General features: G+C 38.2%; 1 protein-coding gene across 1 annotated transcript; it reads left to right on the top strand.

Moving 5' to 3' along the window:
• Nucleotides 1–5741: 5741 nt before the first annotated feature.
• Nucleotides 5742–17007, top strand: slc2a3b (solute carrier family 2 member 3b). The gene is made up of 10 exons (XM_038711197.1): nt 5742–5765; nt 10596–10700; nt 11116–11276; nt 11884–12124; nt 12778–12940; nt 13179–13366; nt 14174–14278; nt 14372–14473; nt 14597–14800; nt 14885–17007. Exons 1-10 carry the CDS (start codon nt 5742–5744, stop codon nt 15143–15145), a joined length of 1554 nt encoding a protein of 517 aa, XP_038567125.1. The 3' UTR covers nt 15146–17007.
• Nucleotides 17008–17269: the final 262 nt, after the last annotated feature.

The following is a 17269-nucleotide window of genomic DNA, read 5'->3' as shown; positions in this document are numbered from 1 at the left end:
CTTTCCTGATAATTGTATTTACACCAAAGATAAATTTACACAGTAATCAGTTAAGTGTTTATGTAGTCCCCTCTGAAACATCCCTCAGGTCTGTGCTATGAAAACCAAACTAGAAACCGGTTTCCTGGAGGGTGGCGGTGGCAGTGGCGATGACGGTGGTGCTCATTTTCATCTGTATCTCCATGGCTGAACATCTTAACTGTTATGATTAAGATTATTAATGTTGGGTAACTGAGTCCTCAGGATCAAATATTTGTGGATTTATAAATATTGATTTAGTGTTCTGAGTCTGTGCTGCAACCAAAGGAAGCTGATCATTTGGCTGGATAGGCTGTGCTGACATGAAGTTGGTGCTACACATTTGTACAGTTTTACTGAATGGAGTCAAGTCTGGAAACCACATCATTAGGTTACTGGATTGTACTCAAGAAAACTTTATTATCATTTAGACTATACACAGGACAAGTGCACAGTAGAACAAAATTATGTTGTATCCAGCTCACCAAGGAAATTGAAAAATACTATTTGAACTAACTGACAAAGGTTAATATATTAGTGTACTATAAACAGACAAGGGTACATTGCATACATTGAATAAAATTGTACATCTGAGTAAAATGCACATTAGGTTAAAAGCTGTCATGTGGAAGTGCACATAATTTACTTGGCATCCTCTAGTTTCTTAAACAGAAGTAGAAGAATGTCAATGATATGACCATTTATAGTAGGCCTATCTATCCTTTGAGATGACTCCTTTCAACAATAACACAAATGAAGGCTTTACTTAATTACCAAAAATGTTCCTCATTGAATTTTATCATTCATTACATAGATATGTTTAATACTTGTTTCATGTCATTGTTTTCTTCATGTTGTGGTGGTTGACTTTGACCTTGAGGTTCATTAGTAACAGGGTGATTTAATGAAGTGCATTGTGTTACAGTTTGTATTAGATTCTCAGTGTGTACTCTTACGCCCTCAGGGCACAGTTGTAATGTTCCTTTGATTATCATCAGCTCCCTGCATCCTCCCTTTGGCAACCTTTCACCTCAGCTGTGCTATAACACGACCTGACACGCCAGAAAGAGATCCCGAAAACAGAAGTAAATACAGTAAAAAATGTACAACTGTTTTCATAAGATTGTGACTTCCCAGAGGACTGTGAATGTAAGTGTGGGAGTTCATCTGGTCTGGGTCATGTGTCAGCATGAGGCAATGGCAATCCATAAACACAAGGTGGTGCTGTTGCTCCACATTTACATGAGTAAAGCCTACAGTAGACCATCCTTCTGTAATCCATCTGAACCCGTTGACCCTGAACCACCAGACTATTATTAGAAATACATGCTTATAATCGTTAAACCCACACATAACTTATATGATTATACTGTATAAAAGTATACCTAAAATGTGATGCTGAACAAGAGGGAAATGTGTATAAGATTGCGCAAACATTTACAGTTCTCCAAATTGATGCAATAATGCAGCCATTTTAAACACAACTTTTCTGCGTTTGAATCTTTTTGGTCAACATAATGAAGTGTTGAAATATTCAAATTATGAGTAGTGAAGTGTGGAAGGGAGTCTTTTAGACTTTTCTTTTAAGCTACCTAGCAGGAAGTTTTAGGGGGAGAGCGTTGGTTTTAGAGGTTCATTGTGTTTGTCAATGCTTTTGAAAAACATGATGGTTATTGGCTGATAGAAAACATTTTCAAATAAAAGCTTAAAAGAATGACTATTATCACAATAAGCAAAACAAGTGAATGAACTGGCTATGAATTTACATACATGGCAACATTTTTCATTTTATTCTAAAGCTTTGAGCTCAGGCTACAGGATGTGGTTTGTAATGGTCTCTCTCTCTTTGTGTTTCATGTTTTTATATCCCGATGGGGACTTTAGCCTGAATGCACACAAACCAATGAGGATTCACGTCACTGTGGGGACATCTAGTAGAGACTGCTTTTTGAGGGCTAAGACTTAATTTTAGGGTTCAGGTTACAATTGGATTGAGGTTAGGCACAGGGTAAGGGTTAAGGTTAGGCATGTAGTTGTGATGGGTAGGGAAAGGGGCTAGGGAATGCATTATGTTAATGACAGGCCCCCACAAAGATAGTACCACGATGTGTGTGTGTGTGTGGCTACCTTCGAGGACATATTTCAGACTAAAGACCAGTTAATTGGGGATGGCTTGTCCAACTGGGGACAAAAGCTGTCTCCCCTATTGTGGAAAAGATGATTTTTGGGTCAGTGGTTAAGGTTATGGTAAGGGCAAGTAGTAGTTATGTTTAGGTTAGGGTTAGTCTCCAGGAAGTGAAAGAAAGTCTATGTAATGTCCCCAAAAGTGACCTAAGTAAATGTGTGTGGACATAAATCGGTTTGTGGGTACTTGCCTTCCTTTTGGGGACAAAATGCGAGTTCCCGCAAAGAAGTTGTTACGCTTCAAGGTGAGGACTTGGTTAAGGGTCAGGGTAAGGTTAAGGAGGTTAAGGTAGGGCATGTAATGATTATGGTTAAGGTTAGGATCATTCTCCAGGAAGTTAATATATTTGTGTGTGTGTGTGTGTGTGTGTGTGTGTGTTTGACAGACAGACAGAGTGGGTGCATCTACCTTTCCTCACTTTCTTTTCCCCTCTTTCTCTCTCTGTCTCGCTCCCTGTGTATCTGTGACATCTCTTTGCAAATGTCTTAAAATTTGATTAGCTCACTTCAACCAGGTCACTGGAGGAGCTGCTGTGGTATCGGTTTCCTTGGCAACGGCTCACAGGATCCAGATGTGATGCTGGGAGAGAGAGGTGCAGTTTCTGAAGAATTAAGAATATTGTTGCAAACACTAAGGGGCACTGAACCTGAACATGTGCACATACCTCCCTCTCTGTTACTTCCTCTTTTTATTTTAAGAGTTTGCTTGGTAATTTCAACAGAATTTTGACTTCAACTGAATTAAATCATCATAAAAAAAGGAAGGAGCTATCTACAAATGTTCATCGTGTAAAGTCATTGTTACAAAAGATTTCCTGTCCCCCCCCCCCCCCCATTGCGCTCTGGCTATCAACTGCACATTTCCTGTCAGTGTGCAGGACGCTTTTAAGTTTATAGATCTTCATTTTTGGGAAATATATTTTAAATGAAATAAATGTAACGTGAAAAAATCTAATTTTACATACTTTTATTTACTGACTTATATTTTTGGTATCTGGTCATAATCTTCTGGTGTTTGTGCTTCTAAATCCCTTCAGGGATGATACTGATGTGCTTTCACATCTTTAAGTTGTTTGGGCTGATGTTGAGCTAGATGATTTCTGTTTTTAAAATACATTTCAAAACATTCAAGCCTACCCCTAAATAAGAAAATCGATTAATTGAACAGCTCCTCGAAACACTTTTTCCTGTTTGCATCATAGTGACTCTTCCTGTCTTGTACAAGTGAATTCTCAAAATTATAATGCAATGTGTAAGCTAATGGATGTGTCATAAGAAGCCACAGAGATGAGCTAATAAAAGTTGAAAGGGGTACCACCCAGGTGTATTGTTAAAATATTCTCCCTTTCATGGGGTCACATGCTATTTTAAAACATACTGGAATAATTTTATTTTGTTGATCATCAAAATAGAAAAACAAATAAGTAAGTAAATGACTAATCAATCTATTGTGAGGTCTGAAGTCAACAATTAGGCCTAACCAGGTTCCAGTTATTCAGCACAGGAATAAATATGTGTATTTATGTGCAACTAGACTGTTATCTAGGCAGCATTCACATGATCAAATGATTAAATGTTAACTGGAAAAAAACCTTAAAGCCTAATCATCAGCTTTAACAGAGTGAGCTGCTGGTGTTTGTGGGTTTTAGCAATCTGGGAGCTAATTCCACTTCTTGGACTCCTGACTACTTTTAAGTCAACCAAAAAATACAAAGAAAAATGGATTCAGCATCTCCCACCAGTTTTTTTCTCGCATTTTAAGTTCTACAGATGTTCATGTTGAAAATAGGCTACATTTTACAGACAATAGAACTGGACTACATGAACATGAAAAATTATATGAGGTTACTTTCATACACTTTTATTTTTTTTCCTACCTGGTGATAATGTTCCAGGGTCTGTACTCCTTTCTACCCAGGGATGATACTGATCACATATTTAAGTTGTTTGTGTGTTGAGATCTCTTTAAAAAAAAATACATTTCAAGACAATTAGGCCTGCCACTAAACCAGAAAAATAAATAAATTCACATTTAAGTTAAATGATAAATTGTCACACAAACCCAAGAACAGACTCAAGCTCTGCGCGTCCAATTAAAATTGTCGATGAGAATCTAATTAAAATGTAGGCTACAATAAAATAGGAAGCCAAACTGCTCACCAAGTGGATTTAAAAACCCTGCTCACTCCCATTTTTATGGAAAACTTGTCAAATTCCAGACTGGGATTTAGGTGGGTTGTGAAGTTTATATATATGAAGAATTAGGAGGGCTCCTCGTTTGTTTGCAACCCACTGAGCCGGTCTCATGATTTCTGCATGACCAGGCTTTGTATCTGAACTGCGCGAATATTGGCTTTTGTTCTCGCGCCCCCGGTAGGCAGCCGACGGGCCCGCATCAGCACAGAGGCTCCTTTCACCGGCACCGTTTTGTTCTCCGTCGGCTGTACGCTCGCCCGAGCACGTACCCCTTCTTCAGCTGAGCGGAAATGCATCTGTCCCGCCGCCACACACATTACGACATGAGACGAGTATACCCGAAGTGACGCGACAGGATGGATTTTTTCTGCGCTTATACGCATGCGGGGGCTTCCACGAAGTATGAGTAAAGTCGATGAACGTGCAGGTGATCTTGTACCACCCTCTATAAGATCACACAGATGGGAGGGAGGATTGAACTTTTGTCAAAGCAAACTGACCTGGACTATCAGTTTACTGGATCTAAGGCCGGCACAAATCCCAAATAACGGTAAATAAACAATGATTTTTATCCATCATGCCGATTTATTCACTTACTTTGTTACTTAAAAAAATTTGAGGTGCCGAATTCCATGTCTGCATTTTATTATCACATTGTCGAATTAAAGCACTGCGCGTATTGTTAGTAAAAGTAGAAGAAAGTAGAATTATTGGCATAGAAAACTTCACTTGATCAGCACAGCATCACCTGCAGTTCCATCGCATCACTGTGGGTTATTATAGCCTCTGTAACCCATTTAAATGGTGTTTTATGCTTTGTATTGATAAAAATAAGCAATGCGACAGTAATTTAATTGGAAAAGAAGGGAGTTACATCACTTTTTCTCTTTTGATTTCATAATTAGTGAGAGCAGAAGAGGAGGATACGGAAGCAGAGGGAGGGATTTTGGGCACTGACTCCTTTTGTATTCACTGAGTGCAGACAAGTGCTTCAGATATCTGGGCCGCAGAGTGCTCTGCACTGTAGCTTACACTTTTTACTGGTGTTAGCATTATAACTGGAAAGGGTAATAGTTTCTGTTATAACCCAGGACCATTTTAATATTATGATGCTGAATATGTTTAGATTCTTGAAACATTTACTCCAGAAAAATTGTAATGAATGTTTGCTACAAGATTGTCACATATTTCTCTTGTGTTTTTCTTTGTATATTTTCAGGTTTTTCTGCTTTCTAGGTGTGTGCTCATAACGGATAAGAGGCAGCTCTGTTCAAGAGGCTTCAGTTTGCGATCTGAAGTTTTGCTGTAGTTTTCTTCTGAAGATCTTATATCAAGCAGCAAAGATGGAGCGGATGGAAGACGAAAAGGTAGCCTTTAAACTTTGCACATATGACACTGGTTTTTCCACACGTTACTGTAATTGTCCCAGACACAAACACATTATTTCAGGCTGTCTGTTATAATTCCCAGTGGCTCCTGGGCATGAGTGTCGGCCATTGTTTGCTTTATTCTGAGCCTGAGGCAACACCTTCTGATGCATAAAATCTTTACGAGTCACAGGCTGGCAATTCTGTATTTTTCCTTTCTGGCAAGAGCGGGAACTGGTGATGATGATGTTGAGCACTTCAGGACATGACTAAGAGAGACAGAGTAGGAGACGGGGAGGTTGGGTGGCAAGTTTGAACTTGCGTGTGATTTAGTTTCTGGCTTTTATTTGTGCTGTGAAATGTTGAACTTGCACACACATTCTTTCTTCTATATTGTAAAATATATGACTAACGATTTTGCCTGCTACCATGTAGTGCGGTTTGTCTTTTGAAATGCATTGATTGCAATAGTTGCTCCATTTCCATGGCTGTTACTTGAGATTTTCACATCATCTGTGCTGAAGTAACAACCCCCCAAACCACAATGAACATCACCATGCACTGCATAAATGTTTGCACAAAATTTTCTTTCTATAGTGAAATAGTTTTCCTTTCAGAAAAATGTGGAAAGGGATTGCTGAAAAAGTCAAGTTTATGATAAAGAGACAAAGGAAATGGTCAATATAGTTTAAAAATATAAAAAGGGAGAAATAAAACTAATTTCCGTGAACATGTGGGAAAGAGAGGTTCTTAATAAAAGAGAGACGGGGACAGAGATTGCAAGTTGACAATGAATGTGGAGTCATTCTTCTGAATATTGAGATGATGAGCTGTTGAAATAAAGTAACTGCAGGTGTTTTTGAGCAGTTAATTTTTTATATATAAACATTTAATATCTGAACAAAAAATGAACCAAACACAAGTCCATAATTATCACATTATGAGAGTAAAGCTTAGAAACTGGAGACTGAGGTTTTAAAGTTAATGTTTGACTTTGGAAACAGCAAGAAAAGAACCTCATCACGCTGTCCTTTTAGTCATGGGGAGACATAGAGACAGGCTTTTTCCTGGCTCAAAATCACCAGGACCATCCTGATCACATAACCACACGTGCATGTGTACCGTGCTTTCACTGGCTTAAGCAAACACTTTTTAAAAGTATTTCTAATAATTATATGATTGGAGAAAATGACAGTTATGACATTAATGCATTTTTTATTTTTAAAAAAGGTACCCTGTTCAACATTAAAGCAACATTATGTAAGATTTTACATTTTGGCGCCCCTACAGTCATAAATAAGGAAAGCTGTACACGTACAACTGCAACGGTCAAAAACCAACAAGTTGACAACTTTTCTAACACAGCCAAACTCATGCCAAACAACACAAGAAAACGTTACAGCAAGAAGGTCAGGTTGGCATCTGTCTGGCATCCTTTCAGCTCTTTTAGCTAACGCCAACGAGTAAAAGCCAGTCCGATATTTACTCTTGTCTGGTCTCTTGCTCGGTCACTCTCTTTTTTTCTCTTCCTTACTTCCTCCGACAACATCTTCTTGGGTCTCTTCGCAGGCTCTGTCGTGATATCTATACTGAGGATACCAAGTTAGCAGCTTCTTATAGCTAGCTTGCTGAAGAGTCACTTTGGTGTGTGATTAGCATTATGCCACTTCCGCTGGATTCCAACGTCTAATGACCGAGTCAGTGTACTATCAAAATAATTTTTAAGCTGTTTTAGGATAAAATTTGTACATAATGTTGCTTTAAAAGGATGATGATCTGTCTGTGTGTGTCTGCTCCTCTCTCTGTTTAGATACAAATATGTGTAAAATTAACAAACAGCAATACTGTGACTGATACTATTTCTTAAAAAAAAAAAATAATAATTAGGCTTTATCGCCTTTATTTGAGATACAGGAAATGAGGGAGTGAGAGAGGAGGCGACATGTAGGAAAGGGCCGCAGGTTGGAATTGAACACTGGCCAATGCGATAAGGACTCAGCCTTGTGCATGGGGCGCATGCTCTAAGCTAACTGTGCGCTGACTGCTACTATTTCTAGTAATAGTGGATTGGTTGGAGGGACAGAGAAATCAAAAAGGATTGGCAAAAATGGGATGCATATTTCATCATTTATCAAATCATTATGATCATATATAATTGTTATTTGTATGGTTTATAGTAGATTATAAGTAAGTTTCTTGCCAGACTTGCGGCTGTACCTACACCGGCTCGTTCTACAGCCCAGTTGATTAGCTTCCAATTGATGAGCATTCATAGGAAGCTGGCAGCGCTTTGCAGATGCGTCAGATGTGTTTCCTGTGTGAAACATATAGTCAACGTTGATTATTTTAATTATTTTAATGGACTTAACTTATTTAACTAACTGACTTAACTGACTTAACTTATCTAAAGTAATCAAGCCATGATATTTTCCTAAACCTAACCAAGTAGTTTTGGTGCCTAAATCTAACCACACTGTGACCAGTTCACAGTGTGAAATACACAACCATTATTTCAAAAGTGTAACCGGATGTTGCATATTTATCATTGCTTACTTGACAGTGGAGCCCTTTGCGTATACGTGACGAGTAGGGAGTGAGAACGTCTTATCAGAAGTGTTACTTCCTCACATTCTGTTGATAATGTTAGTTCATTTTTGATTTTAGTTATTGTTTTTAACTACAATTCTGGCCATATCTTACACATTGTACCAGCTTCATACATTTGAGTTCTCAGTATTGTATTACTATTCCAATTTCTAGGCAGTTATTTTGTAATTAATTTTTGTTACATATTGATCATAACTTGTTTTAGTAGAATATCATACAATATGTTCAGTTGTAAACACAGATTTTAACCAGTATATGTATTCTACTACAAAGCATAACACAGCTGCAGATATTGAATAACATTATGTTGCTTGGCTTCTGATTTGACAAGTAAAACACACGCATATAAAACACACACAAGTGCACTAGAATGAACAAATACCTCACAAATTAACACATATAATGCTCCTTACTCATCGACCACTCCACTCCCTAAGTGGAGATGCTGCTATTGCAAGAGGCTGCTTTAACAGTACAATTGTCTAAATATGAATACACCAGCAATCGTTGGAGATGCAATTGACATGTCACATGCATACCCACACGCAGTTTTTTTTAGTTTCTTTGTATTTCCCCTTCACTATCCCTTTATCATGTATGCAGCACTTCCTTCCTGTGAGACACAGTGGGTTCAGCTTGTTTTAATCCTTATTATGAGAAAAGGCCATGATGTCTGTGAAGGTATTATTGGAGCAAAACAACTGAGCACCTGTGACAGTGGAGTTTGTAATTATAGAAAGTCTATATAAACATGTGTGTGTATCAGTAAATTTGAAGTCCCAGAGAAAAATACTTAAGAAACTCATACACTGCTTTGCTACAGTTGCTGCAGTGAAAATGCAAAACACAATTCAATCTAGCTCTATTGGCATGAATGTAAAACAATATTGCCAAACTACAAATAAATTACAACAGAACAATTCATTTTATACAGTATATAAAATAAAACAATTAAAAAGTAAAAGTGTGTTTGTGTGTGTTTAAACAATAATAATAAAAAAAATATATAAAAAATAAAATAAATAAAACAGTAAAAGGGTGTGTTTGTAAAATAAAATAAAAATAAAAATAAAAAATAAAAATAAATAAATGAAACTGTGTGTGCGTGTGTGTGTGTGTGTGTGTGTGTGTGTGTGTGTGTGTGAATGAATGTGAAGTCATGGACAAAATTAGTTTGTCCACAAATCAATGTGTGGTTTCATGCTATGAGAGTTGCACACCTGTAGAATGATTTCTCAGCACAAACACAAGTCACTAACCACAACTGCTTAAACGTCCAGTAAAATGTTTTTTTTTTTGTTCCAAGGTCCCTGCACCCTCACCTTTGCAGCGCATATCTCAGTGGAATGTGGCGCTCATTTGGGCGCCCGTTGTTTTTCCAACCCAGATTATAGAAGAAACCACGGCCACTTCCGTGCATTTACAAATTGTACAAAACAATGCATTAATTTACATCATGAGTGATTTACTGATTTTGAATAGTCGAGTTAGTGTTGAAACAGGCAGATTTAGAAAAAAGACGGATTAAACTGGATGATTAAAATGGATTTCCTCTCATTAATGAGCCTACTTGGACATAAGGCCTTGACCATTAGACTCCAGATCAAAAAATGACCATTGCAAAAGTTCTTAGAGAGTTTGTGTATTGCAGAAAAATGAGAGATGTCATTGGGTTAGTTGTTAAATCAAAGTGAACCTTTGATTGGGGATTTCCATTTTTGGCATGACGCCATAGTAGAGTCAGTACAAAACTTAATTTAAACCAATTACTCCACTCAGTTCTGCTTGGTTGGATACTCTTTGCATACTTACCAGCAGGCCCTGCCATGTAAGGGATTAATGTCAGGTGTATTAGCTTGCGCTTGAGCTAAGCCCACTTTAATTCTGAATGTGTTTGAAGGAAAAACACTCCAAATAGGATTCAGTCTTGTTTTCTCAGGGTGTCTTTAGCTAGTTTAGCTACCCGTACAGTGTTGTAACACTTAGCTTTCACAGCAGTGCTACGAGCGTGCAAGTTGCTAATGCAGAAAGCTGAAAACAAGGAGGGACGGCAGATGTAGAAAGGATCATTGTGTGTATTTACCAGTCACTATAAACAACAAGAGCTTTGTAGAGCGAGGAACAGGCCATGTTCACTACACAAACTGAGGGAGCGATTGTACATAAACACTGTCTGCTCACTGTTTTAATCTTTCATATCTGTTTTTTTTCCTCTCTCAACAGCCGAAGAAGAAGGTGACCCTTTACCTTCTGTTCTGTGTTTCAACAGCAGTCATCGGCTCGCTACAATTTGGCTACAACACCGGGGTCATCAATGCACCAGAGCAGGTGTGTGTGTTTATAATAATAGATGCAACACCACATCTTTTCTCATTCTTTGAGATTAATATTGTTATAACACTTTTTAATCGCCATTTTCTGAATCACTTAAACACTTTTATGTTGTTGTTCTCTACATGTGGTTTGGTAAGTTGATCTAAATCAGAGTTATGTTGCTAGACATGGAGGTTTTAGTGTGTCTGGTCTCATTTGTGAGTACAGCATTGCAAGGTGGTTATGCTAAAAGCTATACTGCCCCCATGTGGATGTGTCAAAAACTCCCAATAAACACATCAAGCACAAGCTCTGTCACATCTGTCACACCTTAATAAGATCTATTTAAAATTTATAATCAACATAAAAACAAACACTTTCTTAAAAGTTGCAATTTCTAATCCCGCCAGCCTTGTCTTTGGTTTGACAGAAACTGCGTAGGTTTTTCCAGAATGTGTCAGCGGAGCGGTACGGGGAGCCTTTCAGCCAAGGAACTATCACCATGTTGTGGAGTGTTGCTGTGGCCATCTTCAGTGTGGGAGGCATGGCCGGGTCTTTCTCTGTTGGAGCCATGGTCAACAAATTTGGCAGGTAAGAACATCAGGAACAAACGCTTAATGCAAGATGATGAGAATGGCAACCATTTACTAGTTTACTAGTTTACTAGTTAATACCATTTACATTTATGGCATTTAGCAGACGCTTTTGTCCAAAGCAACTTACAATAACTTTATTTTTTTTATTTTTTTTTTTTCAATTTTATTTTTTTTATATATATATTTTTTGCTCGAGGTTTCTGCCTCTTAAAAGGAAGTTTTTCCTTGCCTCTGTCGCCTAGTGCTTGCTCTTGGTGGGAACTGTTGGGCTTCTGTAAATAACATCACAGAGTACGGTCTAGACCTGCTCTTTTATGAAAAGCGCTGTGAGATAACTGTTGTTGTGATTTGGCGCTATATAAATAAAATTGAAAATTGAATTGAATAGTTTCAACCTCTAAAACGTGACAGGTCAGGTGGTTGGATGTTTAAAGTTGTGACCTTGGAGTCTGGGAAATTCTGACTGACATTTTGTGGGCTATACAGTTAATCTGCTAATTAAGAAAATCAGCAGATTGCTTTTTTATAGTTGCTTACCTTGTTGTTTTTCTCTTTAGTCTCACTAACTTTGTCCGTCTGCCTTCCTCGTCTCTCATCACCAGGCGTAAATCCATGGTGCTTGCTAATGTCCTGGCTGTACTTGGTGGCGGTCTGATGGGACTGTCAGTTCTGTGTCAATCGTTTGAGGTGGTCATTGTTGGCCGGCTGATCATCGGTGTGTTCTGTGGTCTGTGCACGGGACTGACACCCATGTACATAGGCGAGATCTCTCCCACTGCTCTCCGAGGAGCCTTCGGCACGCTGCACCAGTTGGGTGTAGTTATTGGCATCCTGGTGGCACAGGTACTGTGAAATGGTGATTATATTACTGTGATAATATTGATGCAGAATAACAAAGATTTGCTTGAAGAATTTTGATTATCAAAATAAATTTTTTTCACCTTCATTAAAGTGGTGAGGCGGTTTGCAGTTTTCTAATATCCATTGATCAGGTCATGTGATCTATAGATCACCATAAATACCATTTACATTTATGGCATTTAGCAGACGCTTTTGTCCAAAGCAACTTACAATAACTACATTTGTCAATAAAAAGTGAATAAGAAATAGAGACAAAACAACACTATCATAATTCTTTATGCAAAATTACTTTTGTTAATATCTTATTTACTCTCAGTGGATTCAGAAATTTACAAGGAAAATATATATATGATATTAAAGCATGTTTTTAGGATGTTATTTATGGAATTTGATATAATATTTCATTTTAACCAATCAACTGGTTAAGAGTTGAAAAAAACACCGCCCTTTCAACCTCAGTTTTCAAAGCACAGTATACTCAGATTTCTTCTATTACTTCATATTCATGACAAATATGATACTGGTCTGCCCCTCTCTGGGTGTTTTCAAAGTTAGAAGAAATTCACATACCAGAGATAAATTGACTCAAATAAGTCCATATACGCACTTCATCCCTTGTTACCTCTGTATTTTAGATCTTTGGTCTGGAGTTTCTGCTTGGCTCAGACACTCTGTGGCCTCTGCTGCTGGCTCTGACCATCCTGCCTGCTATACTGCAGACCATCATGCTGCCGTTCTGCCCTGAAAGCCCCCGCTACCTGATCATTGTCCTCAACGAGGAGGAGAAGGCAAGAAAGGGTAAGTTTTGAGACACTTTACATTTTGCTAACAAGATTAGAATCTAGAACTACCCGTGAATTTTTAATGATCTGTGGATTGATGCATGTACTGGGGATGAGGTGGGCCCGTGATTTATAAAACTTTTACCATGTAACATGTTCCAAGAGCATTCCAGCCTTTCGTTACATTATATTTACATAAATAATGTACTTACTTCCTTTTCTATTCATCCATCCCTTCTTCTCTCACTCTCTAGCACTGGTGCGTCTGCATGGCTCTGAAGATGTCAGCAATGATATTCAGGAGATGAAGGAAGAAGGGATGAAGATGGCCATGGAAAAGAAAGTGACCATCCCTGAACTCTTCCGCTCTCCTAACTACCGTCAACCAATTGTTATCGCTATCATCCTCCAGCTCTCTCAGCAGCTGTCTGGCATCAACGCTGTGAGTAAACGTCATATCCTATAATGGAGCACAGTGGTTAGGGATATAATTATCAAGTGTCATGAATCTTTAAAGGAGCAGTCAGTGAAATTATACAAATGTTTCTGACAAGTACATGACAAGAGGTGCTTTTGGCTCCAGGCAATGTTAGATTGAGCGAAATAATTTAAGCCTCTGAGGGTAAACAGAAAGACACAAACACAGTGGTATTCAATAGGTATTTTGTTAATAAGGTCATGTAACCAGGCTCACTAATGAGCGGTTGCTGCGTCTGACCTGACAATCAAAGTAAAGATACTTCGGCCTACGGCTAAAGGCTGCAACATCAACTGAACTCTGACAGACACATTAACACTCATGACCTATATCACTCACCAGCACAGAAGCTAGTGCAGTTACAACTTGTTTCTGCTGTATAATTATTCAACAAAAGTTGAAGCTGCACTGATGAATATTTTTATATTACAGAGCAGTTTAGCATAGTTTCATCAGTAGTTTCATCCATTTTTTTTAGTTAAAAAGAATAAAAAAGACAAAGTTAGTGACTATCTAGTGAACACACTGGGGCATTTACCTACTAAAGAGCCAGAAGATGATGGAGACCGAAACCTGAATTCGCTCTGTGTCTGCTGTATGTCTAGATTACAGTTTGTTAGCCTTATCAACTGTAAAAGGTGGTAAAATGCTTTTCCCCTAAGTGGACAAAAAAAATCAGTAAATGCAGGTTTAATATAATGTAATTTTAAAGACAACACTAATTGTATTCACTGGAATAAACAGTAACTCTTTATTTTTCTCTCCCTTCAGGTATTTTACTACTCCACAGGCATATTTGACACAGCTGGTGTTACTCAACCTATCTACGCCACCATAGGAGCTGGAGTTGTCAACACTGTGTTTACTGTTGTCTCTGTAAGTGTCTGACTACATATCTGGTGTCTTAATACAAGGCATGATTTATATTTATTGGATTGTTAATCATTGCTTTTCTTGGTTTGAGTCCAGCTCTTTCTGGTTGAACGGGCTGGGCGAAGGACATTGCACCTGATTGGACTGGCTGGAATGGCTGTCTGTGCCCTCATTATGACAATCTCCCTGTCTTTGGTGGTGAGTTATGATCACATTAATCCTCATGTCCTGTGAGCTTTAAAGCTTACAAAAATTAAATGTTTTGCTATTGCTCTCTCATTTCGTCTTTTGCTCATTCTCTTTGTTTCTCTCTTGGAGCAGAAGACCAACGAGTCTCTAAGCTATCTGGCCATAGTGGCTGTGTTCGGCTTTGTTGCCAGTTTTGAGATGGGTCCAGGTCCCATCCCCTGGTTCATCGTGGCTGAGCTCTTCTCCCAGGGGCCACGTCCTGCTGCCATGGCCATCTCTGGTTTCTCCAACTGGACCGCCAACTTCCTGGTGGGGCTGACTTTCCCTAAACTGGAGGTATGGACACATACTAAAGTCTTAAGATGTACACGTGATATGAGTTTGTCATGCAGCTACAAACATCTTTCTCTTCTCTCGTAGGAACTTTGTGGTCCTTATGTTTTCATCATCTTCATGGTACTCCTCATCCTGTTCTTCATCTTCACCTTCCTGCGAGTGCCTGAGACAAAAGGAAGAACCTTTGACGACATCGCTCAGGGATTTTCTGCCAGTGTAGGGAAACCCTCCCAGTCCCTGGCGCTTGAGGTGGTGGCTGTCGGTCTGCCAGAGAGCAAAGAAGCTCCACCCATGTCCCCCACAGAAAAGGTTCCCATGGTGGATCTCCCTGCAGAGAAGCCATGAGCGTCCTTACAGAGAAGAAGGAAGAGTTAGGGTACTACACAGACAACATGTTTCAAGCACATAGATATTGTAAGGAGTTACATTTGATAACTTACAATTGATGAAAGTGCAGCGGGGTGTTTTTAGAAAAAGCCAACTCAGTGTATTAATAATTTAGAAATAAGATTTTAGTTTTTAATATATATTTTCAGTGTTCCTTTTTTTTTTTATTAAATTCAGTGTTTTTTAAAGATCCCAAGTTACAAACGCTAAAATGATTGTTGACAGAATTCCCTGTAATCCTGACTGAAACATGGGCCAAACTTAACTGAATTACCAGTTCTTAATATTTGTGGACATACCCAGTGCCAGCCCCACGCATATTGCCATATAAGAGGATCAACATATGTTTAGTGTTAAGTCCCAGGTCTTCAGCTACTCCCAGTGTTTAAAGGTTGCAGGATTTCAGGGGGTTTATGTATTAAGGTCAAGCTTTTTGGAGCCAAGTAGTTTGACCCAGAAAAGACTGACTTGCTGTCCTGTATGCCTGCCTGATGTTTGTTGCTGCAAAGGGGAGAAAGGCCTGTTGCCTTAAGTAGACACAATAAACATGGAGGAGGTGCTTCAAAAGTAATTATATATATATATATATATATATATATATATATGTGTAAGCATGTAAGTAGAAGTTAAAAAAATATTTCTTCTCATCATGTACCACAACATCCCCTGACAGTAGAGGATGTTTGTGTCAAGACCGTTCTTTAAATTGGTACTGTCTCCATCAAGTATATTGTTTGTATGAGAATGATGTGTATAACACTGCAAAGCCTAAACAAAGTTTCCTCATAGACTTTCTACTCTTAAAAACATAACATAACCTGTTGTGTTTTATGATTTCACTGCAGGGTACAGCCAGGATGACAAATTGTTGTAGTGCATTTGTTTTATAGTTTGCATTACGGCAGTTGGATATAAAAACTCAGGTGGCTACTTGTGTTATACTGTACACTCGGCTTCTGACATTTATCCATCACTGTCTGTTAACTCTTATTTGACAGTATGTAGGTCATGAAATAAAATGTCTTACAATCTCTAAAACAGTGTTACATAAATTCAAAAGTGCTTGTCGGTGTTAAACAGCCATTTGTGGGATGTATCGAAACAAATTGACGTCTACTGATATTTAAATAACGACACGTATTTCAGTCAAAACAAGATGTTAGCCATGTGGGTTGGTGATGTTGAATAAAAACACTAAATAAATTGTATTTATTTCAATGATGAACGCACAAAAAATATCTTATCATATGTGTTTGTTTCTAATTGTCTGAAATCATGTGTATATATTGTAGAATATCCACTTACTGCATCAAGATCAAGTATTAGAGCACTGTGTACATGCTTATAAATGTCGTGTCAGTGTTTTTTACAGTTACATATTTCTCTGTATGTGCGCACACTCATAAGGAAGTACTTTTCAACGTTTGAGCTTAGCAGCGTTTTCATTTGCACTTTGGCAGTCGGTCTACTTTCTAATGATTGCTTATATTATTTGTGGCTCCCGTGTAAATATGTATGTGTTAGGGTGTGTATGGTTTTGGTTGCTTTTTGTTTTTCATAATCCTGTTTTATCTGTGTTACATTCACTGATTTATTTTGCACTCTGGAAATACTGTTACTATGGTACTATGGTGAATGTCATTGTGTTGCTTAACAGTAGACTGAAGTGAGATGTGATGATGGTTGGGTGTGCATGAGAGTCAGCTGATAGATGACCTTTACTGTTTTCCTAGTATAATGTCCTCAGTTCTCCTTCTGTAATAAAATACTGATATTTGCTTTGTGAGACTAAAAAGAAAATAAAGTTGTCCATCTTTTAATGGAATGTGTGACTTGAATTACTAGCATAAACAGTCTTTTTCTGTCTGTAATGCTATGCTATGAGTCTCATGATGAATTTTTAATGTAACTGCAGTCTCTGCTAAAGTGAAAGTGTGAGAGACTTTGTCTGGTACCCACTTCTGCAAAGTGGTGCAGCTCCATTTATTTTTCTGCAAAACCTCAGTTAGCTGTGCAAACACTGTTCAAACACTGAAATAAAGCCGCAAACAGAAGTTACGTTTTTTTCTCTGGGGCTGCTGC

The sequence above is a fragment of the Micropterus salmoides genome, unplaced genomic scaffold (assembly GCF_014851395.1).
Source record: "Micropterus salmoides isolate LMB-PRFRI ecotype aquatic unplaced genomic scaffold, ASM1485139v1 Ms_hic_scaffold_11, whole genome shotgun sequence".
NCBI classification, from domain to species: domain Eukaryota; kingdom Metazoa; phylum Chordata; class Actinopteri; order Centrarchiformes; family Centrarchidae; genus Micropterus; species Micropterus salmoides.
This window is presented reverse-complemented; position numbering and strand designations above follow the sequence as displayed.

Bases quoted from the DNA above. Each gene is read 5' to 3' on its own strand.
- slc2a3b (XM_038711197.1), top strand. From the start codon at position 5,742: ATGGAGCGGATGGAAGACGAAAAG. The intron at 10,701-11,115 runs GTGTGTGTGTTT...TTGGTTTGACAG, and splicing joins TCATCAATGCACCAGAGCAG to AAACTGCGTAGGTTTTTCCA. The intron at 11,277-11,883 runs GTAAGAACATCA...TCTCATCACCAG, and splicing joins ATGGTCAACAAATTTGGCAG to GCGTAAATCCATGGTGCTTG.